General features: G+C 34.4%; 1 protein-coding gene across 1 annotated transcript in view; it reads left to right on the forward strand.

Moving 5' to 3' along the window:
• The first annotated feature begins 677 nt into the window (after nucleotides 1-677).
• Nucleotides 678-26,469, forward strand: part of LOC108752292 — a 90,258-nt gene continuing 64,466 nt past the window's right edge. Inside the window, exon 1 of the mRNA XM_018493023.1 lies at nucleotides 678-1,116. Within this exon, the coding sequence (XP_018348525.1) occupies nucleotides 678-1,116 (439 nt within the window). The remainder of the gene's footprint in view (nucleotides 1,117-26,469) is intronic.

The raw sequence follows: 26,469 nt of genomic DNA on the forward strand, positions 1-26,469 counted from the left end.
AAGATTGTATGTGTCAAGTTTCTTCTGGCGATCTCGCCTATTCTCTGCCATAGTTATCCGTAATTATCGCGGAAGTTCAGAGATACGCGCGATCGACGAATCGATATCGGCCCCGATCTACCTGTGTGCTGCTTGTCGACAGTGGACTGATTCAAGAGGCACCACTCGAGAGGAAGACGTTTGACGCGCGCACGGACGCGCGTGGTGGTTTGCCTGGCCTGACTAAATCGCCGGTCGTTCACCCGGTGTACGCGACTACGAATATTCTTACGCAACGTCCCGATCGGGAGAGATCGGAGCGCGGAGGAAAGTTTCTCCAGCACGAGGGGGAGAGTGTTTTCCTCGCATCGGGAAAGTCGGAGCGGAGTGACACGTGCGAGCCGCAGAGGAGCCGTTTTAATTCGCAGTTTCTCTTCTTCTTCTTCTTGAACTCCTGCTATAGAGGGAGGACTGGCTCCAAATCTAGAAATTAGAGACCCACTCGGACATAATTGAATGACAGGCGGTGCGTGTCGCGGGGGGATGTGCGCCACCGTCCTGAAGTAGGATCCTCCTCTGCCCGCGGGGTCCTTTCCACCCGGAAAGTGATCCAGCCACGGATGTGACACCGTTGCCGTCGTCGTCGCGATAAAGGATTGAAGCTTTGCTATGCGCTCCGGGCTGATTACTATGAGAGAATGAGCTGTTCGGTGAAGATCTCTTGCGGCAAGGGCTGGGGTGGCTCGCAGCGTAAGATCGGCTCCCTCGCGGAGGAAGCGAGCTCCCCTGGATCCTCGATCACCTGCACCGGTGGCCTCCAGGCGGTCCAGCCGAGCGCGACGAGCACGACCAACAACACCACTACCACCACCACCACCACCACCACTACCGTCACCGTAGCCTCCAGCAACCCTGTCGTCGTCACCACCAGCACCGTCACCACCGCTTCTACCGCTACTACAGTCGCCGCGAGCGTAAACGTCATCGCGGCCGGTAATCAGAAGGTGGTCCCACCACGCCCCGTCAAGTCGATCGCCGCGAAGAAAGGGGAGGACATTACAAAGCTGTTCAAGTACATCGAGGATAACGTCATCGGCAAGAACAGCACGTTCTTCGGGCCATTCGGCCGCAGGAAAGGTCAGTGATCAATATAGTGGACGCACCGCTTCGTTACCCCTTCTCGCGCCCCCCCCCTCCTCTCCCCTCGCGCGTGCCCGCCCCTTGTTACTCATCCCTAGACCCTCTGCATACATGGCGGACGTGCCAAGAAGCGAGTCATGCGATTCGTCGCCCGTTGGAATTGTCAGGGTGCATATAATCATACTTAACTTTTTCCCTGAGATGGAAACGAGAAAAGTGAAATTGTTGCTGTTGGAGATAATGGTGATAATTTTTCACCTTTCACGTTTCCGCCCTGAGGAAAAGTTATATATTCACATGGAAAAAGAGTCTGGTTGGAATTTTAATTGAAAATGAATAAATTAGAATTTACTGTATTATGATTAAAATAAGACTGTTTATATGAATAAGCCAACTAAGTGAATGAGAAATATCTATTAATTAATATATTTTAAATATTACGTCAAAGTTAGATGTTGACATAATAAAAGTTTTAAATAAATTTTATCTCAGAACATATGACTGCCGATTACTTTCGATCCTGCAACATAATAATCAAAGTGAAATAAAATTATTTCTCATAAAATAAATCCTGGCTAAGATAATATTTTTCACAACAAGTTTTCTTTACAAGTTTTAAGATGCTAGTAGCATTAAATCGAAGATCTTGTAATTTAATTTGGAGGAAATTATTATATTTTAGCTTGATTGTGTGACAAGATCGAAATAGGCGCGCAGTCGTACATCTAAGATAAAATTTTAGATACATATAGATGTATTATTCCAATATCTAGTACTTCGATCGTAGTAGAATTTAATTTGAGTTTATTATAATTTTAATTGAGGTATTCCGAATTCTGATATTGTGATATAATATTTAATTTAATTTAATTTATTTTTTAATTTTAATTTAATTTATTGTGAATTGTGAATACACAAATGGCGAGCAATTAGCAATACTGCTGCTATTGAGCCCCCCAGGACAATGAATATTATAACATAAAATAAAATAGAGCAGTACGTGTAACAATCTAAATTAACAGTTACAAATATGTACATAACGGTATGTGTGATAGATGAGTTGAATGATTACGATGTGACGGTAACATGTCTCAGAATGAATTAGAAACATTTGCTAGATATTAAATTTTTTAATAAGAGATCACTGATAAGATCAAACTAATAAGAGATAATATAATCAATATTTTCTGGTTTATCTAGTTTCATAACCAGAAATTTTTCTTAGTACAATAGGAAAGAATTTTGCTGAAAGATCGAAAATTTTGCTGGAAGCAAGCTTGAAAATAATTTTGCTGGACCATCAGAATAATTATGTTCGTGGAAAGAACAATTTTGCTGAGAGATCTAAAATTTTGCTGGATGCAGACCTGAAAATAAATTTGCTGGACTATCAGAATAATCATGTTGGAAACTAAAAAAATTATGAGCAACGCTGGAAAAAATTTTGATATTCTAGCATCCAGCTTGAATTTCTAACAAAATTATTTTCAGATCTGTGGCCAGCAAAATTTTAGATCTTTCAAATTGTGCTTTTCGTATACAATTTAAGATATAAGTTGAATAAAATACGGCGTGTCATTTTCTACCTATCTCGTTGTTTAGTTAACAATAATTGTAAGCGAAGCCCCTATCTTTGTAGCGAGTCGGAATGATTGGCATCCCGATGAAATTGAATACGCCAGTTCTCTCAAGGTCGTAGATAATTTCTTGGAGCAATTTTTTTTAGCACCTCGGGGAATGCGATTATCGCGTTCGAAGTTATCGGAAAATTACGTCGGCTTAATTTGTCGAAATTTAAATTGTTTCTTACATGTACTGTATCTCTATGACTCATTCGTCGCGATATTAAATTACATACTTATCTAGAACAATGATAAAATTAGAAATTTTCACATATAATTGTTTATTAGCTATTTCTTCTTTTATAATTCGAAATATGTTAATAGGATTTTTTCATTGGAGAAGTCTTCAATCCTTCGGAGCTGACGAAGAGTTAAACTCAGGCCCGGTTCCTCCACTGTATATAAGATTAACTTCAATCTCGATTTAAATTGTTGTTTATCTTTTCTTAATTCTTAGAATTAATTAGTTTTAGTCTCGGCTTAATTTACTGTCTATCTTTTTTTAATTCTATTAGAAATTCTATTAGAATTAGAAAAAAATAAACAACAGATAAACAGTAAATTAAAAAGATAAACAACAGATAACAGTAAATTGAATTAAGATTGAAGTTTCTCATTGATGAAAACGGGCATCATTCAATTCTATCTTATGTTATATCTACAATAACTTTGAATTATTCTTATTAAAATATACTTACTATTCTTTAATGTTCTTTAACATTCGCTACATACTATGTATAAATATACTTATTATTTTTATACGAGTACTTCTTATTTTTTATACGAGTTATTTTGTTTCCTTGAAATTAATTAGTATTTTTTAATTAACATAGATTAAATGAATCTTATAAGACCCAGCATCAATGTTATAGATTTAATGTGTTCGGAAGATTAATCGATTTTGTTAGCTTTAATTGCGATCTATCAGACTGCTACAATTATACAGAATTGCTTTGAATTATGAGGAATATAGGATCTATTTTTAGATTTCGTCATATTTAGAAAAAAAATATAATGTACTGTAATTGTAACAATTGAGGGGATGGGCGGAATAAAGGCCTAATTATAAAATCTTGATATTAATAACAATTAAAATAACTTGCTATTTTTTTATTATACATAAATGAATACAATATTAAATTTATGTAATGTCTTTAAGAAGTTACATGTTATAAATCTCTCTCTTCTCTACTACGATCAATATTACATGAAAAAGCTAATTACCGGGAAAAGGGCCTAAGTAGAATTGTGCCTTTATTCCGTCCATCCTCTTAATTGTTACAAGGTACTCATTTGTTTGCTTACAAAATCAAAATGCAATTATTCGTTGTTGCTCCGAAAATAAAAAATATACTCATGAGTTAACGTAATAATGATATAAGTACTCGGGCTGAACTTTATTCAGAACCAGGGCCGATGTAACTTTCTGATAATCTCGCGCACGAGTTCGCTAACAAGTAAAGTGTGAAGTGATGAAGAATTCACTTGTCGAGTTATGTCATGGCATAAACCTTCGCCCGCGCTCGATTGGGACACCCTCCAAGTGCAGTTGGCGTATACCTTTCTTAATTCGATACTACCCCACGAGCGATAGCGCGAAACCCTTGCCGTGTGTTTCGAAGTATCCTCAATTAAGAGCATAAAGCCGTATATTTTTAGCTGTCGATCGATTGCTCGCGGAAGATTTTTCGTTGACCCGCGCATCGCGCCGATCAACGCATTCGACATCGAGAGCTGATCAATCATGATTTCTTTCTCCGTCGAAAATTTCCTCCTTGCGTCGTCCATCACGATCGTTTTTACCTTGCATTCTCGTCCTTTTCCATAAGCGCATGTAAAAAGAATGATTTTGTTGAAGTGTCTCAAAATTTAACTAGATACCAATTTGAAGATAATTTTGTTGAACTATCTAAATAATTACGTAGAAATCTCAAGCCTAATGAGCAATAAATGTAAAAAGTTTTAACGTTCTAGTTACTCATTTAAGCGTTCTACATCATTATTTTGATAGTCTAACAAAATTATTTTCAAAATTGTATCTAGCTAAATTTTTAGATTCTTTAACAGAAATAAATTCCCTCTCTTACCGTATATACAAAAATATACAAATATAATTATTATTGCTAATATTATAGCAGTAATTATAAAAATGGAGTGAGTAAAATGGAGTTCTGACCATAATTATTTTACTATGCAATTATCTATATCAATAATCATAGATACAATACTTTTCTCTCTTCAGTGTTTCACACTCCATCGACATACGTACATACCTCTTTTACTTTTGCATCTAAACAAAGTGACGTTCAACAAACATAAAACCGTAATAAGCAAGTTGGCGCGTAAATTTTTCTGTAACAACAACTCATTTGAGTTGTGCAAAACATTTTCCTTATCAAGCGCATTTATCGTATCGTTGGCACGTGTAAACACTTTGCTGTTCAAGTTTATTTGACGGTTTCGGTTGAACACCATCAGAAGGTGTCATTGTCCGAGGATCGCCTCAAAGACCACGTGTTACCGAGGAAACTCGTCACGATCAATAAAAGGCTCGCGTGAAAAGTGTCGCGAAGGACCTTGAACACGAAAGGAAGAGAGAGAGAGAGAGAGGGGGGAGAGAGAGAGAGAGAGAGAGAGAGAGAGAGAGAGAAAGAGAGGAGGGCCTCTGTCATATCACATCAAAGGAATTGGTGGTTAACATCATTCGCAAAGGACGACGATGACGGACTATTTGGAGTACGAATTGTAACTTATTTGCGCGAGAAGTTGGTTTCTTCGGGCTGCTCGCTCATAAATATCGGGCTGACGTCATGCATCGCTCGGCGCGACGGCGACCTTAACTCTCTTTCGCGCGCTAGATAGCTCTCTAACGGAATCGCGTGGCGGCTGGATGTCGCATCGTGTCGCGAGCTGAGATATCTTGAACGTTACGGCGACGCGACGCGACGATCGACTTATTTGCTTAACGAAGTGAAAGTTCGACGGATCTTAAAATGCAGATCGGCTCGCGTGCGGAGCGCGACAGGGATCGGTAGTTTCTATCACAAATTTATGAGTTTCAACTTCGATTTACGGACCTCAATGATTACTCTATGCTTTTCTCAATCAAGCGACTATTACCAGGTCACGTGACTTGTTACAGTTCCGTGTTCGAGAGATGCAGCTGTATACGGATATTACGAATGCTTTTGCTGAATTGTCTGAGACTGCAGATATTCATAGTCAGTTTTTATAAATGAGACCATCTTAAGTACAGTTTGAAGATGTCGTGAACTAGTCACATGTGGAAAAAAATGATTTTGTTAAAGTATTAAAAAATTTAGCTAGATATACTAATCTGAAAATAATTTCGTCGAACCATCAAAATAATTACGTATAAATCTCGAGCATGGTGAGCAATGCTGTAAAAAATTTCGACATTTTCTAGCAATCAGTTTGAGTGTCCTACATGGAAAGGATGGTTTTATTGAAACGTTAAAAAATTTAGTTAAATACAAATTGGAAAATAATTTTGTTGAACCTCTAAATAATTATACATGTATAGGAATCTCAAATATGATCGGTAAAACTGTACAGAGTTTTGATATTCTATAAACAATCAGCTTAAAAATTCTTAATAATTACTAACATGTAAGGGTGGTTCAATAAAATTATTGTCAGATCTTCATTTCAGAGTTAAATTTTTATTATATTTCTCAAAACTGTTCTTTCTGTGTAAGACATTCAAGCATAATGAGCAATACTTCAAAAAGTTTTAACATTCTGATTAATTTCAGCGTTTTGCTGAATTATTCGAATAGTTCAAAACAGAATTATTTTCAGATTTGTATGAAGTGAAATTTTTGAATTAAAACTTCAGCAAAATCGTTCTTTTGAATAGAATCTCGAATCTGTGGTATATCGATCGTCTTGTACGTACACTTGCACGTGTCGCACACGAAACGCTCTCGTGATCTTGTACACGCAGTTCGTGATCTCCGTTTATAGACACGTGTCAATAAATTGCTAAAACTATCGCGCGCACTTACGCGATTCCATTTAATGAATAGACGGTATCATTCGACGCGATCATGCTCGCTAATTCGATTTGCTCTTCGATGGCACACGGCTTTTTGCTCGTGCGTCAAAGCCGCTTAATGGCTTGCTCGCATAATGAGCGAATACAGGAACGTTTGTATGGTAAACACCGCGCGAGAAGAGCATAATGCATATCGCAACATGATCTAAACGCATAGGAACCACAGAGAGTGGTTTCATCACGAGTCATTGGCTGCGCTTAGAATATCGATCATGTAACTTTTTCTCTAGAGCGATGATGTGAAAAGTGAAAATATTTTTATATGTGTGCATAGAAAAACGATTTTTCTTTAGAAAAGCTCTAAAATTTTATTGGATTATAAAAATAATTATGTAGGAAACTAAAAAATGCTGCAAAAAATTTGGATATTCAACAATCCGTTTAAATTTTTAACAAAATAATTTTTAATCTATATTTACACTGAGAGAAGAAATGTTTGATATGAACAATCATATTTTCGTTGATTTGAATTATCAACATTTTTATTATGTTTTATAAATTGTATTGTTCTAATTAAAATTTTTTTCGAACAAATATTGATTATAATAACACAACTTTTTAATTAAAACATAACAAAATTTTAGTAATTTACATTTTAACAAAATTATGATTGTTTATACCACACATTTCTTAGTGCAGCAAAATTTTCAATCTTTTAATAAAATTATTCTTCTCGTGTATGTATGTACAATATGTACGCGTACATACAAAAACATTTTCACTTTTCATATTTCTGTTCTAAAAAAAAATTACATGATTGATCCTCTATACAGAAAAAATTGATCAGTGAGCGCTGAGTGATTCTTTAATATGATTGGTTCTGCCTTTATTCCTTCACTGAATCTAAGTGTAGGAACTAATCATTTTAAAGAATTACTGATCAGGCTTTTCCGCTGATATTTCCACTCAGCGAATATTTCTGTCGAGTTTGAAAGAATTCCATTTCCATTGAGACTCTTCTTTGGAACATGCTTTTTTAATCTTTTGAAGCTAACCATGAGTCTATTGGATCATTTGATTATAAATCTCTTTGTTCAAAATGTCAATTTGATTTTATTGCGTCTGATCGTTTTACATCTGAAAATTTAGATTTAAAAAAATACACTTAGTAGTCATTTTTTATCATTTTAGTTGAAATTAATTGATGTCTTTTTATTAACATAAATGAGTCTTACAAATCCAGCGTCAGTAACTATGGTACAGATTGTGGCATCAGTTCCGGAGAGTTAAAGTCAATATTCTTTAGCTATATCTATTGAGCTGTAACAATTATAGTGATGCACTATAATAAAAATAAATGTCTCAATGACATGTACTGTCATGACTATGTTCGGTCACTTATATAAAATTTATTATTAACCTCAAATTAATAGTCTGTCTTTATTACAATATTATAATTCAATTGCAATATTTAAAGATTACAATTTATTTTTAAAATTACAATATTTAAAAAAGCATTTGAGATTGATAATAAAATAAACAAATAAAATTTGAAAATGTCTAGACGTGTTCGATAATTTCCATGGGACGTTTACTTTATATGTGATTGTCACATGAATCTTTGCATTCGGTAAAGAAAAAAAATATGACTACGTAACACCTTGCGAATAGAAGATTTAAAACTACTGTCGATGGGATGAGAAACAACGAGTATAAAAGTATACGAGTATATTATGTCGCTAGATTAGACACGCGATAACGCAATAGTTTTGTCTTTAAAATTTCGTGTGGATGAAATATTGCTGATAAATATTGTTCTCTAAAGTGTGACGAATGTTAGTAAGGTGGCCTTCATCGAAAAACAGGTTCGCCACCGCGTGATTCACGAACGATGACGCTCGGTGGGAAGTGACGGAAATCTGCATGAAATTTGCAAGTCGAGCCTTCTTTTAAATAGAAGCTCAGAATTCGATCCGTTTCAAATGGAGGTCTTGAAGTTGCAGTCATATTCCTGTTTTACTATTCGCAAGAATGAAAGTGAGAAATAAAGACAGGATCTTTTTCTTTCCTTTTGATAATTCATATTTATAATTTTGCCTTATTAATAAATATCAATAAAGAAAAATACGAAAGTAGTAAGACAAGAACGTGCGACGTCAGTTTGTAGAATGTCTCGATTGATTTTATCAATTGCAAATTTAGGAAAATATTTGGATGTAGAGTTCGATGAATTTAGACGTCCTGCCAACAACAAACAAGTTTCTCGAGTGGGTCAGATGCTTGTGATGGACGATCCGTTGTCTTCCGATACGTTGATCTTGGTCTGACATGTCTCGAGGTCGATGGGAGATGCAATCCTGTTAGGCCACTATTTCACGCGGGTCCATGGTCACGTGACGTCCCGAAGAAGCAAGGATGACTACGTCATCCACGAAGAATGGCTTGTCCAGCTCATCTCTCGTCTCCGACACTCTCGTCTGGCAAGCAAGCCAAGTCAATATTTTGTTGGAATTAAAAAATTGGAGTACTGTCAAGAGAAAATTTATTCGGTTAGTTAAATATTTGAGTTTCTTTAACTCTCTCTTCTCTTCGCGGTTCCGCATAGACATCACTTCGAAATAACGATTTGCAATAATTTTAAGCTACAATTCCTCAAATATTTGAAAAATGACAGTTGCAAAAGAATGATTCAGCAAAAACATTCTTAAATAAAATATTTCTATTTATCTAAATATTTAGCTAAATATAGATCTAAAAATAATTTTGTTGGACTATAAAAACAAGACGCTCAAACAATTGCTCGACAATTTTTTACAATATTATTTGTCATATTTGAATTTTCTATATATAAATTTTCTATATGTAAGTCTTCATGGGTCAATAAATTATTTTCAGATCAATATTTAATTCTTTCCGTGTATAAACATTCGATAAAAAACGAATACGAAAAGAATGGTTTTGTTGAAATATCTAAAATTTTAGTTAAATACTGATCTGAAAATAATTTCATTGGACTTGAATCAAAATGACATGTACATAGAAAACTCAAACATATTGCAAAAAATTTTGACATTCCCGGTATTAACTCTATGTAATTACTTTGGTCCAACAAAATTATTTTCAAATGTATATCTATCCGAAATTTTTAAATACTTTAGATCAGTATTTAGCTAAATTTTTAGGTACTTCAGCAAAATATTTTTTCCCGTGTACAAACATTAGAGAAACGGCGAGTAGTTATATATTTTTGAAATCTTTGCTGTCCGGGAGTAGTAAAAATATATCATTTAATCACTCTTATCGAGAGTAAGAGTGTGGAAGAGTTATTAAATGTCCCCGGTTATCTCTTTATTATCTACAATTTATTTCTTCGCATGACAGACGACGAGAGTGTCACGATGGTTCGGCTTCGCTGCGCTTCAATAACGATGGATAATATCGACATCATAAAGCGGCACAAGCTTCGATCGAAGTTCGTCAATAATGCGCGTATGCATGCACGCATATATGTATACGCCGCTTCTCATCGATTCATTTTATCGCGCACTTCCAAAATGCAAATGCTGTAGGTAATGCGTTCCCGGATCGGCAATAATGGCGCATTTGACCCAGTTTTACTTGTCCCGCGCACACCAGCTTGACCTAGTTTCTTCCTGTTCGTCTCGGCATAATAATACTGGATTCCGAGCGCGAATTGGTGAACGAGAAATATATTCTCGCTTCGCCATAACTCACTTTCTGACAAAACATAACTGGTCGCCGATTTGTAAGTCGCAATTTTTCACAAAATCGCGTAACATTTCAATATCGTTAGAATTATTGTAAATTTAATTTAGGCGAAACGATTGAAGACAAAAGAGAACTTATAAATTAAATTGGTTCATAGGGTATTACAAAAAATTACAAGCATGCTAAAAATGAAGAATTAAACAAAGTATAGATGATAAAAGATCTTCCATTGTTCGAAATACCTCTGATGATTTTATTTTGATAAGATCACATTTTAATTGATAAAAATAAAATTAAACGTGAGCTTAAAGCGAGTATCTATAAATTAATAATGTCATCTGATAATAAATTATCGAGCTATGATCTCAAAAAACAATTTATTAATAACATGTGGAGAGCTGTTTATACTTGCGACTGGTATATCTCAATCATGATCTTAGATCATTTTTCTAATGTTCTTTTAATCGGACGGGGAATGATTTGCCATCTGGTTCTCGATCTGGCTCATGTTAGCGTTATCGAGCGATTCGCTCCACTGATATTTACAGATCAGTTTCTCTTTATTAAGATACCCCACGTAGACAACATATTTCATAATAACAAAAAGGTATCATGTGCATGTGCAGATATCTACCGACACCAATGACCCAAACAGAAAAAATAATTGTGTCCGTAACAAGATAAGACAAAAGTGGCAGCTTAATTAATAAAAATTAGGTAACCGTGTTTACGAGAGGAGCCTCTCCGATTTATTTATTATCGATGAATAAATTATACTAGTATGTTAATCGGATGCAAAGTAAATTCTGCCCATGACGTTTTCGAAAAACATATCAACAAACATTCGGTAAACATTTAATCAATATCTTTTGTTTCGCGAGAAACAAAACATGATTAACCCTTTCCTGTACATCGGAAAATGCGATAGTCAAATTTTAAAGTATTATTACATTAATATATCCTTTTGATGTTATCATGAAAGAGATGCTAAACACTACATTATCTTAATTTTAAATTCTTTTTCACTTATTGTTGGTTCTTTTATTATGTTTTTAAACATCTATATTGAGATATATTTACAAAATAATTTTGCATAAAAACATTGCATTTTGATTTCACTTCCTTTTTGTGATATTATTTTTAGTTTTTTTTTTAATTATATGTTTCCGAATATATTTACAAAATGATTGTGCGTAAAGATATTACAAATATACTTGACACCTTTTTTATATTTTTAATATTTCTTTTCCGGTGATTGTGATGTACATCAAATTTGAAGACATTATCCGTTGAAATTATTTAATTGTATCGACATCTCTGAGATGTACCTATATAATAATGTACATAAAATATTCAAAATTTGGAAAAAGATTAATTCCTTTTTAATATGAATTACGTGCTCTTGAATTGAATTAAAAGTTTTAACACGGTTTTATTAAAATTAGCTTCGATGGAGTTAAGTTGTAATTGGCTTATTTTTATGACGCTTCGAAATGTATGATAAAGTCATTGACGCGTCAATTATTTTTATTTTCGTCCCGAAACGACTCAGAATTCATTAACCAACATTAGCGATTAACAGGAATTTCTATGAAGGACGATCCGTCACTGAAGAATCCGAAGGATAACTCTTCTTAGGAAGATACCACGTAGTCAGCCGTCACGTGACACGCGGCTTTATGTATGTACAATGTACGTGTGTCGAATCGCGTGTCACACAACGTTAGCATTGTACGCCGAGGCACAAAGACTAGTATTCAGTCTGTGTCACCGCGTCAGAGACGTGCGGCGAATCTCGCTGTGGATCTTGGCGCGCGGATCAAAACAAACTCTCCCGAGGATAGTTTTCGATCGGAAAACTACTCATCCCGAGGATGACTAATTCGTTGCAGAGATCGAAATGCAATTTATACACGCCGCGAATCGGATATAGTCAGTGGAAAATTTATCACACTTGAGCAGCACATGGCGAGGCTTGAATCTCTCGTGTATTTTTCGATCGGGACAGCTGTTTGCAAACAGCCAATTATCAGATAAACTAAGTGGTCGCCCAATCACCGCTATAAGTAGCATTTTGCGATGGTTTATAAGGCTTAAAGTGCCATTTTATAAGATGCTGAAAAAACAGTGCGTGATTTTAATTTGACGTTTAAGCTGTAATAAGTGGTATATAAGAAAACGTAAGCAATAAAACGTAAGCAATAAGCGTATCGACCAGATCACTGCCAAGAATGTTAGATAATAACATAATCAATAACAAATTCATGTTGATGTAAGCAGTCCAGTATAGTAGTCTAGTAGCAAAATGTTGAAAAGCTTACTGCTAATATCTTACTGTTTAAAGTCGGGAGCGCATAGTCTTGCATAATGCATAAGAAAATGAACCATAAAAATCCTTTATTTCCTTTTTTTTTTCCATGAAATAAAAGATTCTTATTAGTTAATTTATTATGCTTCATGCATTATGCATAGGTTTGCTCCGACCTAAAGTTTTTTTATATACCATACCCCTTTGGGCTCCTGAAAAATTATAGAAAAATTATAATAAACAAATCAGTCAATCACAGTCGAGAATATAAAACAATATGCGAGCAGTAACAAATAAAAATTTGATCTGTTTAGATACCTAAATAACCAAATTCTGACTAGAACAACACAATTTTTAGATGAAAAAGTAAAAAAGTTTTGTAAATTGAGAAACAGAAAATTCTGATCAGAATTCTTATCAATCAGAATTCTAGTTATCCAAAAAGAATTAAGGACTAATAGGTTCAATAAGAATTTCAAATTTAGTGCAACCAGACTCTTTGTTCAGTGTAGGATCCCCGCATACTCTTCGATATAAGTTATTTTAATGCTGAAAATGTGTGAGCGTCAGCGTGAAGGGACACCTTTATAATATTGAATCCGTGAAAAAGAATTCCGGAATACGCGTAAGGGGCATGTCTTTTTTCGGTCTGCGGCTTCCCCGGTATCCCCTCATCGGGCACCGCGTGATTTTTGTTTCATACCCTAGGATCGGATTCCCTTGTGTACACCTTACGCGCGACTCATATGTTACCGGAGCTGCACTTTGTCGTGCTTTATTATTTTCGACATACGTCATTCGTTCCCTGCTGATACGCCACGCCGCGCGTTGGCAGGCTGCACGTTAACGCTCTTGTGACGGTCACGATTTCGTACGACACAAATACACAGTTGAGTCACTCTCTGCGATTTGAAGAGCAAATGAAGAACTGTTGTCACGTATGATAGGCGATATCTTAATGCGTTTTTGTGAATAAAAATGATGACACGGATACTTAGATCAGCTAAAGTTATCGATGAAAAACAAATTAATCATGTTTCGCTAATGACGCTAATCGTCCCATTGTTGTATTATTACAATAGATTGTTATAACATACTTATTATCCCTGGGTCGGAAATTCTCATTCTTCGCCTGAAACATGGGTTTTCAAATTTTATTTGGAACAAAATGTGTACCATTTTTATTAAATATACCTAATTGATGGATGTAATTGTATTTGCAACAGTAGGGATTTGGGAGTTTAATTTCTTTCTTTCTTCAATTTTTCTTCCTACAACTGTAGCTTCCATTGTATTCTCTTTACAATTATAGTCTTCTTACTTATTTATATTTGTAACAGTAGGAATGATTTAACTTCCTTTATAATTAAACTTTCCTTCGTTGATTTTATAGGATCTGTAATGTATTAAAATCTGAAAAAAATTCTTACATGCTTGTGTAAAAAATTTTAACAACGAGTTTTTATCGTCACAAAAGTTGCATTGTATCTTATACTTATATTTTAGATTTACATTTATCTACTAAAATTCACAATCAAAAAATTGTTTCGTCATTACTACTTTTAATTTAATATTATCGTGAAAGAGAAGATCGAGTTTTCTTCACTGATTAAAATCGATCCTTACTGTTTCTCTTATATGAAATGGAAAGCAACTTTAAATATCCGGCATTTCTCGACGCGGTATACTATTAATAAACAGCTCGACTTTCTTGCTTTGAAAGTTCTCGGACCAGCTTTACTTTAATATTACGTTATATGGGTACATTTAAGACGTGTTTACTAGAGACACGCGATGCCGATGTTAATTCAGGAAATTGTCACAGGAAATTCTCAAACAACATACAACTATAATTTCCTCTCGCGCACATCGCGGATTACTCTCGATCGAGAAACGCGAGATAACAATAATTCTTGTTTGAACCGTATGTCCGCCGCATTGTCTCAGATTCCGCTACAACGGATGTCCGATAGTAAATATCTAGAAATAACCGTGACACCACCACCGTACGTTATCGAATGAAAACCTTATTATTTTGTCTTGCAATCTTACACTTTTACTAGAGCAAATATTTGGCGCTGGCACCGTATTGCGGATGCAACGTGCACAATTATACATAAACGTCTGCGGTTTGACTCACCACATCTCCGCAAATGTTTAACTCTTTGAAGCGCAACTTTCACGTTTAACAGAATTAAACCTGAGCAATTTAATTTCAATGTTACTTATGCAAATTACAAGACGTACACGATGTAAGTGTACAATGTGTATGTGAAAATAATTTATTTAACCCTTATTACTCGCGTGGAGTGTCCAGCCTTATAAATTTGTTAAGTGTATGGAAAGCTTTAGATAAAATGCAGATTTGAATTATTCATGTTATTGTTTTTAACGTAATTACTTATATGAAGTGTATTTCTGACAATCCAATAGTCACTGATATTTTGTTAAATGCAGTCGAACCTCCGTAAAAGTCATGTCTTAACCTCCCTTATATAGTAATCGAGCATATCTGCTCGCACATTTGCTTACTTTTACGGAGGTCGGTCCCGACGAATTACTTTTACAGAGGTTCGACTGTATATGGAAAAAATTAGGTCGATACAGATCTGAAAATAATTCTATTAGGCCACCAAAATAATTATGTCGAAAATTCGAGTATAATAAGCAATGATGCAAAAAGTTTTTGACGTTCTAGCAATCAGCTTCTAGCGATCAGAATTCCGATTATCTTAACTGGAATCGTAATTCAGAAAATTCTGATTTGTCCATTTTCAAGCAGAATTCCAATAACACAATCTTTTTCCCGATTTTTTTTCCAGTGAATGTGTTGGGATGTCAGAAATACTCCACGTGAATAATTATGTTAAAAACAACCACACGAGTACACAATATAGGATTGATAACATAATGCAAATTTCTTTTCTATAGCTGAACTATAGTGTACACTTTTGAAACTTATATATATTAACGCGAAATAGTTACATTTGTTTGATATTTCGGGAAAGCGAGAAAGTTCTCGTTGAGTGTAGAAATAAAAAATAAAAAAAAAAAAACAAACTTTTTGATAACACATGAGAGACGTAGAACAGATGTCCTGGTTCTGTCTTTCTCTGAAAAAAACGGCGAGCGTCCCAGTTTCTTGCTGCATATTGTCTCTCGACGGCCGTAAAAGGACGTGCCGGTCACCGTGATCATGCCTCGAGGAGTTAAGGGTTATTGGAGCGACCGCCCGACGTCGTTTAGCCGTAAACCCGCATTCGAACACGCGGCCCCGAGAACGGGATACGTTTTGTCGCGTCTCCGCGTATGTAGGTGACAGACGCGATCCGCGGAGCGAGGTCCGTTAACGGGACGCTTCGTAGACGTGTATATATGCGTACCGCACTGGTCGATCCCGGAGACGATGCGGATTCTCGTCCTCGAATGTGTCCCGCCTCTTCCTCTTAAGGGAATCCTAAAGTCGCCTGTTTTACCCATTGCAAAATTACCGTGGAAATCGCACCTATTACAGATTTGGAAATCCTTTTTCAGAATTGCACGTTAATGGTAGTAGCGTGGAATTAATTTCGGAAGCGACAATTTTTGAAATTGATATCTTTATCATTTCTTAGTCCGATATGGCGTATAGAATTGTCGAGTTGATATAAAAGCTCTGTAATCTGTACTTACTGAAATTGAAAGCTGCAGACTAATAGATTTCAGACAGACTCGAAGAAACAATGTATAGTTCTTGGAATTAGATTTAGGACCGAAACACAAATATAACCGTAACTGAGTTGTGGAACATAAGTTGTAGTTGTAGATTGATCAAAACATTGTCTGTTGACCTACGAGTACGACTCACGTTTCACGGCTCGGTTACGACCATCTTTGTGCTGAGGCTTTTATTAGTTAGGCTGCATTCCATTAGACGTTCACAGCGCTCTTGAAATTATTTTATTGTTTATCAAATAATATAAAGAAGGACAAACGATACTCACAAACACTGAGCATCAAATGGAATGCGACCTTTGACATACTATATAACTCTGTATGATATTTTACGAAAATTCATGTATGCGTGAGATATTGATGTGTCGATCACACGTAAATCGTATGCGTGTTAGCTCTGTTGAATCGGTAAAAAACGGTAATTCCGTCAAAGTTCGGTCTTCACTTTAGGATTCTCTTAAGTCCGTGTCTTACATTGCAGATTGAGGATTACAAATTAGAAATTAGAATTTGTCTAGTCTCCCATAGCAAAAAAACTTCATAGTGACATCGTGATAGGCTTACAAGGATACAAAGTCACAATAGGCTCACAGATAAATTATATCACGATGAGGTTATATCAAAAGGTCGCAGTGATATCATATTATTATCTTAATCTGTATACGTCATAACAGTATCACAGTGAGGTACAATTTTTATAACAGTTTCATAATCATGTAACGATATTGTAGCGATATCACTTGTGACAAAGCGGACATTCGCACATCGCCATGGCTTTGCTGTGAATATGATGTAATATCACACCTGTGACAAAGCGAACATTCGTATATTTCCATGACTCAAACACATCTTAAAATATATTTATTATAAATTTTAGAAAAACTCAGTAATATGTGCTCAAAATAAGAATTTATTTTTTTTTTTTAAGAATTTATTACAAAATTAATGGAAGAAGCATTTTTATACAATAAGCAAATCGAATTTGTTTAATTTAATAAACTTGATTAAAGTTATTAACCTTCTAACCTCCCGTGTTCGAATCTTTTTTGCGACCCGAGCGTTTTTAAAAAGTTCTCGTGGTATTACAGCATTATCAACAAAAAGTTTTGAATATGTTCAATGATATGTGATATGAACACGGATAGAAGGTTAAACTTAGGATTCAGAATATATTTTGGACAAATTTGATGCTTGTGATGAATTTTTTGTGATATTTTTTGCTATGAGGGGTCAGATAAATTTAATTTCAAAATCCCTATTTGTTCTGATTGGCTAAATTTTTAATCTTTAATTCTTAATCTTCAATGCGTAGTATGACACGGACTTTAAGAATGCTGCGCTAACACTTCATGTCTCCTTTAAAAAAGAGAAAAGCCGTCGAATTTACTGCCTTATCTGTACGTCTATTAAGCTGGACCCCCTCCATCGAAAATCAAGTTCGGAATAGGTCAAAAATTTAGTGCTTTTTAGATGTTAATTTAGTATTCTATTCAGAATTTCTTATCCGCGTCCCATTGGTAGATGACCGCGACTATCACCATCCAGGAGGCAATTAAATCGTCCGTTTTTCTTTCTCGAGGGCCCTGAATTGAAGGCGGAACTTGTACTGAACTCGTTCACGGCCAACGTTGTTGCCATTGTCCAAGATTTTACGATCGACGGACATTGCAATTGCCACGTGACATGGACATAAACTCAAATGCATCTCTTCTTGCCTTAATCTTCTTTGTGATATCTGCGTTACGATCTTTAGTTTATGTGGTTTAATTTACGATTTCTCCTTGAAACGTTGGTCTTTAAATTAAAGTCTTTAAATTAAATACTTTTCGAATAATGTACGACCGTGGAATATAATACTCGAAAAGATTACACACAGAAAAAAACATTTCATAAGATAGAAATAATTACTCAATTTACTTTCTTTCTTTCAAATAATGATTATCTTTAACAAAGAATATTTTCTTAATAATAATCTTAAAATATATTTATTACACATTTTTTAAAAATGCTTATTATTATATACTTAAAACAAGAATTAATTTTTTTTTCGAAGAAGCAACTTTAATTATATAAAATTGAACGAAGAAGCAACTTTATATAATAAGCAAATCGAATTTGTTTTAATTTATTATTATAGTATTGATTGAAGTATTAAACTTACACGGTAAAAAACATTGTGTATTTTTGTTGGAAATTGTTCACTCACGTTCTTGTTAACTGTTTATGTTAAATTTTGTAACATATTCGAGTGTTAATTTGACAATGTGATCATATTATTAAAATATTTTATGTTAAATTGATATTCAACGTTTCTTCGTGTCACAGTTTATGAGTAAGTGAATAAGTAACATAAAAATAATGTATTTTAAAACGTAAATTCTAAGACGAATAAATGAACGAATTACTTTAACATATCATAATTGTTAATTATACTTACAAAAAATATACTTCCACACTTTGCCTACAAATTGTGTCAGCGTTATCTTTTTTATGATAATTTTTTGCATATCTGTTTTCTAACAATTTATCTTATGTTAAATGAGCACAAAAATTTTTGAGCGGACAATTTGGGACATGAGAAATATTTTATATTCAATACAAATTTTCTCACAGTGTACTAGAATTCAGAATATATTTTGAATACGATAAATTGATGCTTGTAATGAATTTATAATAGATTTTATATATGAATTTTTGAAATATTTGAAACAAATAATTATTATTTGCGTAGTATTTTTCTGTGTGTACAGACGGCTTTACGAGAAGCACATCCTGTCGGGAGTAATTTCATTTACCACTCGTGTAGTTTATACGACCGTTGTGTAGCAGTCCCGCGTTATTGTGCGACACACGTAGCGAATTTTTATTACAATCTCTTTTTTTTTCGTGAACATACGATATCACGACAACAGCATGGAGCACTTATCACTACGCGCATTAGTCAGCCGTGCGCGTGTTGAATAATTTGATATCACGGTAGAATCGTGCAGAACGCATGCGAAATTGTCGGCGAAACGTTTTTAATCTTTGGCTCTGTGCTAGCACACGTTAGTTCATTAGACATGCACGCGAAGTGCAACAACTGTACATTAAGGAAACGCATAATCATCCTGTCGATTATTAAACGAGATAACAGACATTTTCCGCGAGGTCGATCACACCTTCTCCGTGTCTACAAAGCCGGACATTTTCTAGTTGTTTTAAATCTCTTCTTATTACATGATGACTTTCAAAGAAATCATTAAAATGCGCTAAAGTACACGGTTCTTATCATTTCCTCATTACATTCCAAACAAATCGTTAATTATGCTAATTAAGACATCGACACCTTGTTTTTCCTTCCGACTAAATTATATAATATTTAACGAGATAAACGCGAGTAATTGTACGAGATACAAATTAATTTACGTAAAATAAACGGGTTATTTAAATTAAAAACCATTTACTCACTTAAATAGAATGAGTCATAAAAAAGGCCATATTGGATTAATATATAATTTATTTACTAAATGATTTAAATGATTTATATTCCAATTTGTTTTCATTTCTTTTCATACTTTTCACGTGAAAGCGAAAAAGAAATATATTTGTACAGAGCTCGTTTGTGTTTGGTAAGAAATGATAAAGCCTAATCGTGTGTACAACATCGAGTAATGTGATATGGAATACGAGTTCTTTCAATTTTTTTTTTTTTTTTGCGAATTAGCTTCGCTATTTATAGTAAAAACATTTTACTATTGATATAGCAATTCATTTATTGCGTATGATTAAAAGAAATGTTTCCACATTATCTCAAATTCTGTTTATAAACTTGTAGCTATTTATATTTATTTCTATTTATATTTGTTCTTATCTTTATTTTTTTATTTAACATAAATTAGAAGATTGAAATTAAAGATAGACTCAATCAGTACGTTGATTAAAAATTTATACGAAAAAATAAACGATTTTGCACGAAAAATTGGAATTCTTAGAATTAGAAAATTAACGATCCAGAATTCTGATTGAATGTATTAGATTTCTTGAATCTTTTATAATTTTAATTGAGATAAACAACATTCAGAATTTCCTTGATTAAATTACAATTCTAGATTCAACCAGAAATCTAGTAGTCTTAACTAGAATTCTGGATAATTCATTTTTCACCAGAATTCCAGTTAATTCAACTAAATATTTTTCTCCGTGCAGAAATAATATTAAAAAATTTAACTACACATAGATCTACAAATAATTTGTTGTATCATCAAAATAATTATATGGAATTATAGCTCAAGCGTTTCTGATCACTAGAATATCAAAACTTTTTGCATCACTCATTATACTTAAGCATCTCTTACATAATTCTTTTAATAATCCAACCAAATTATTTTTACGTTTGTATTTGAATTTTTCGATACTTTAACAAAACCGTTCTTTCCGCGTAGATTTGTCTATCTATAATAGGTAGGACGAATAGGTAAACGTCGAATTAAATTTTTCCACGCTTCGATAAATCCTTAGAACGAAAGTTCAAGATCATTACTTCACCTTGTTTAATTTTTCCCAGGAAGCGGACGTCGAGAATGGAAAGCGAAAATCGTGGCGTTACGGTATTTACCATATAAATCGCACGGCGAACGTCTGTCGGCGACAAATTTTCCGCGGTCGGAAAAATCCACTGCTCTTTCTCTTCCTCTTTCTCTCTTTCCCTCTCTCTAGTGCGAGCATCGAATGCAACGCATGGATGCATGTGCAAGTGCAGCGAGATGATAATAGTGCGGCGTGTTGCGTCGCCGATGGTAGTCGATGCCGATCGAACGCGGCCGAGCGCGTTAACCCGCACGCTCGTTCCGTGCTCGCCGCGTGCTAGAATCGGGATAGGATAGTAGCTATATACACGCACCGCGTATATGCTCGATCCGCTCGGTGCGTTACGTAACGCCCTTTACGCACCACACGTAAGCATTGCAGGCGGAAGCCGGTCGCGGCTATCTGCATTCCGCTGCCGCGTCCCGGTGAGAGGGGCAACCATTGTAACGCGACACGCGCTATCCGCTCATCTGTTTGCATACGCACGATACCTTGGCCGACGATTTGAAATTCAGAAGAGAGAATGTAGGGAAAAATCGCCACGTACGTCATGGCTCGAAAAACAGTATTGGTCCCGAACACACAGCATGTGTAGCGAGCTTTAAGAAACTTTTTATAATAAGTTATTATCGAAGTTTCAAGCCGTAAAGAAATTGAACGAATCGCAGTCGAATGTGAGAAGAATAATTGACTATGATTGGTATCTCTCAATTTCTTAAGACTTACTATATCTATTATGGATTATTATGGCAAAAAACTAAAGTAGTAAAGGTCAAACGAAGAAAATAGGTCAATCGCAGTAAAGACTATAAGACCACAACGTAAAATAATACCCAATGCAACATGTTAATTTCCTTACTACTTACGCATAGAAAAAAAGACCGTTCTTAAATTAACCATAATACGCTCGTATACACATAAGCAGAAATATTGTAATCTTGCTTTAAAGATTTTAGTCTTGATTTTATTAAACTTGTGTTGCCAGTATTACTTTGCACTCAATTCAAAACTTGCTCGATCAAAACTTTTGCTTCGGTACAAATTCAATCAAATCGAGATTAAAATTTTTTAAGCAAGCTTACAATATTTTTGCATATATATTTTAATTGATCTAAGAAGTCTTTTCTTTTTCTATGCGTTTTACTACTCTACAATGAGATTTTAAGGCTTAAAGTTCTTAAATTTTATATTATAGGAAAAACAAGTTTTTCTGTGTCATAACACTCCCGAAACACAATAGACGTAATAAGCCTTAAGCCGTGAGAAATTGATCATAATAGTACTGCGTTCTGTGTGGTGTAGTTCTAGTAATTTACTAAAATGCAAGCACAGTTGAGCAGAAGAATTATGCATCTTGTAGGCTTTATTCAGTATTTGCGCGTTATTCGCGTTTCAAAAGCATCAAAGAAAATAAAACACATATATGACATCACATCACCCAATAAAGAGAAAAGGAAGCGAAGCGTTAAAAAGAATTCAACGAAATTAACTTATGTAACATTCTTATTTATTTATTTAACATTATTAGAATATTAAATATTTATATATTATATTGCTACAATATTACCATCTTTTATACACATTTTTGGACTTAAACACAGAGATAAAGTAGACTTGCTTAGCTCTGCTACAATTATATTTAAATATATCTTTCGATCTTATTTTGTGTGTACATATTACATTAGCAACAGGCCAGTGAATTTTCAATTTGAACACATCTCGATCCACCTTTGAACTTTCTCGCTCGTGACGTACCTTTCGTATTTTAAGATGCATGATTCCTTTTTTATCCGGAGTGATTCAGAGGCTTGGATATGGTTTGAAAACATTCTCTCGCTCGATTCCGTGAAGAGATTCTCAATCGTTATGTTATTGTGCGTCTGCGGGATATCAAAGATTTCTCGCGCGAAGAGAATAGGGGAAGTCATGTATCTCAATGTACGATGCCAATTTCTATTTCGCACATTTTGTCGTAGATAGGAGAACGTACAAAATGGCGGGACGTACATTATTAGAAAACACGCGTTTTATAAATAGACGCCGCGGATGAGAAAGAATATATTCCCGACTGCTGTACAGAAAGCCTCGAAATAAAACGTACGTCCCGCGTGCGACATTCGTCAGAGAGAAATTATTATTTGCTTGCTTTCAGTCGCTCTTTGATTCTTTCTCTTAACATTTTCAAGGTGCAGAAAAACACACAATCAATATAGCCGAGCAAAGAAATTCGTATTACTTTTTAATCTATAAATGCTGTTTGCTCAAAAAATATTGCGTCGACTTTCGTTATGTGTTTGGCAAACGATATTCCTTTCTATATTTTTATACCGCTTTACACTCTGAAATCTTGTTTATATATAGTTCTTGGTCATATTACGCGATTTCTGTTTCTATTATAAATTTTTTTAAATTTATTTATTTATTTATCATAATGAATTTTAATTGAAACATTATAATAGCATTGTTATTAAAAATTGAGATTAATAGCTGCCGATGATGACTTAACAATATATAAAAAAAAACTTATCGTTTATTTGCTATAACGATAATTAAAAAAAAACAAATTTTCCAGAAAATAAATTTTAATATTTTGAATTGTTAAAATTATGTAATATTAATTTTGAAATATAATTTTGATATAATACTTGAGTAGAGGAATAAAAATATGTTCTTTTAAAGTATATATATATTTTTTTGTTTGTTTTTTTTCTGCAAGCAACTAAATGATCATTTTTTGGTTGTATTAATTTTTGAATTATGTTATAGCAAGCGAGCAATATATTTTTTATTTTGTTAAAAATAAATAAAAATTTAACGAAAAGTATGTTTTTATTAATTAGGAATGTTTAAAACAAAAGAGAATCTTACTTTATATACGATTATTTTCAGCCATTTAAGATAAATCTGTCAAAAAATCCGCGCATACTTCATAATATGATCAAAGACTGTGTTTATATCAATAATGTTTCATTTCTCGACAAAATGATAAAAGGTAAAAAAATTGAAAAAAATTGTATTAATTGCATCGTAAAATTCAATCGTCTGCAAGTGCAAGATTGAATACGCTTTTCGCGCTCCTTCCGGTATTCTAGTGCGCTTCGCTAAAAACATCAAATATGAAGATATTAAGAAAATAAGCTTGTGCACGAGGACGTGTGGAAGTAGGAAATACCGGGCACACCGGGAATTTCTCCCAGGTGGCCTCGCTTCGAGAAAATTCACGCGCAGTTGTATGTTCACGTCGACGCATCCCAACTCGATTTTACGAGAACCCGGAGGTTGGCCGGGTGTAATAAGGCGACGAGGAGTCTCAAGGTCGTGTCGATATCGATCCGTCAACCTCTGCCTGCTGCCGCCTATTTCTCAGCTCTCTCGATCGGTCTCCGCTCTCGCTCAGCATCAATTTTCGCGATGCTACCGGAAGACGAGACGAAAGGAAAAACGAGAAGAATAACAATACACGAAAAAAAGATTTTGTTAAAATATCTAAAAATTCAGTTAGATTAGATCTGAAAATAATTTTGTAAGATTATCGCAAAATTAAATAATTGGGTATTAAAGTTCAAACTGGTTAATAGAATGTCAAAAATTTCGCATTATTTATCATGCTTGGAATTTCTACGTAATTATTTATTTTGATGATTCAACAAAATTATTTTCAGATCTATATCTAACTAAATCTTTAGACACTTCAACACAACTATCCTTTCCGTATATAAATTAAAAAATAACTTAAAAATTATTAATTACGTGCTGTTAGATAAGTATTAGATTTTATTTGATTTAATTGACTCTTATTTAATTAATATTTTATATAATTATATTTAATATGTTAAACATTTTTTATACATTTTATATGTAATATCTTAAATACTTAAAGTTTCAAGAAGAAAAAATTCTTAAATTTCTAGAAATACGAACATATCTTACCAGAACAAAACAAATAAGACCAAGTAAATTAACTATTATAATTAGTACACATGATGATTTTCCGATCCTTTATAATGATTTGTTCGTGACTGAGTTAATTTTCATTATTTTTACAAATATACAAAAATTATTAAATAATTCTTACTTCATACTTCAACATCTTTAGAAAATTGTACGATTATATTTAAAAAAAGAAAAAAATGGAGCCTACTATCTAGCTATAAAATGCTTCTAGTATTTCAAAGAAAAGAAATCCACAGATAATTCATCGTGTGTACCAAGAGTTGATTACCATGTATGAGATTACCATGTATAAAGAAAGTGAAAATATCAAGTACCATCAGAATAATTTAAAAAATGTACCATCAGAATAATTTGAAAAATCAGAAAATTTCAAAATCTTTTTAAGAAATAAGACGTTAACTTAAAACAGAAATAGTCGATGACCATTCGGTACTTCTATAATATTAAGAGAATATCAAAGTTAGTTGAACGAATCCTTAATTAAATTCGCGATTCTCAAATAAGCTTAGGTCGTTAAAGCTTATTCTGGTAAAGGATTCTAAGAGAGTTTCACTCCTTCATTTCTAATCTGCAGGCAATTTGTGAATGAGAGGGCCGAGAATAGCGGATCTAAAAAGCGGCGTTCGCGATCTCTCGCAGATACTCGCGTTCAAGACAATTAAGGAATGGCCGCGCATTCGTTATGCAAGACTTTCTATTTGGGTCTGTTTCGTTTCTCTGTGAAAGGCATATGAATCCAGACGACACGATGTAATATTAAAGCGATGAATCCTCGTGGATGAAAGAAAGATAAAGTATCAACGATATCGCGCAAAAATAGCCAGCATTATATAATTTTGCGACGATTATATTCGTATACGACGAATGGTGAATAAAGATGGTTATTGCGATATGATCGATTAGTCATGTACCGAATGATTATCAATAGATAACTCCAGTTTTAGCTGCAGTTATCTGTCTCTGTCGATTGTATCTTCCGGTGTAATCATGTCTCTAGATTGGCACGCTATCGCGGTTTCCATTCTCGGAAAGTTCCGTACTTCTGGAAGAAGACGACAGCGTGGCTAATAAATAACAACTAAAAGAGTCGTCAATTATTCCACGGAAGGAAGAGAGAGAGAGAGAGAGAGAGAGAGAGAGAGAGAGAGAGAGAGAGAGCCAGTCAGCCAGCCAAGGTTCGCTCCATAAATTAGAATTATAAATCGTGTCTTATTCCAAGGCAACCCGTGACCGACCTATAAGAGTGTCGGATACTTCGATCGGGTGAAAGCGCCTGGATCGGCATCGCGCATGATCAACATAGTCATACATATATCCGCGATTCCTTCTGCTCGATTTCCTTCCTTCAACGATCCGAAGTCGGCGGAAAACTGGGTGAAACTGCAGGGAATCAAGGCGTGGTCGGTATCAATATAGTATTCGTTTTCTGCGCATTT

This window comes from Trachymyrmex septentrionalis, unplaced genomic scaffold (genome assembly GCF_001594115.1).
Source record: "Trachymyrmex septentrionalis isolate Tsep2-gDNA-1 unplaced genomic scaffold, Tsep1.0 scaffold6, whole genome shotgun sequence".
NCBI classification, from domain to species: Eukaryota; Metazoa; Arthropoda; class Insecta; order Hymenoptera; family Formicidae; genus Trachymyrmex; species Trachymyrmex septentrionalis.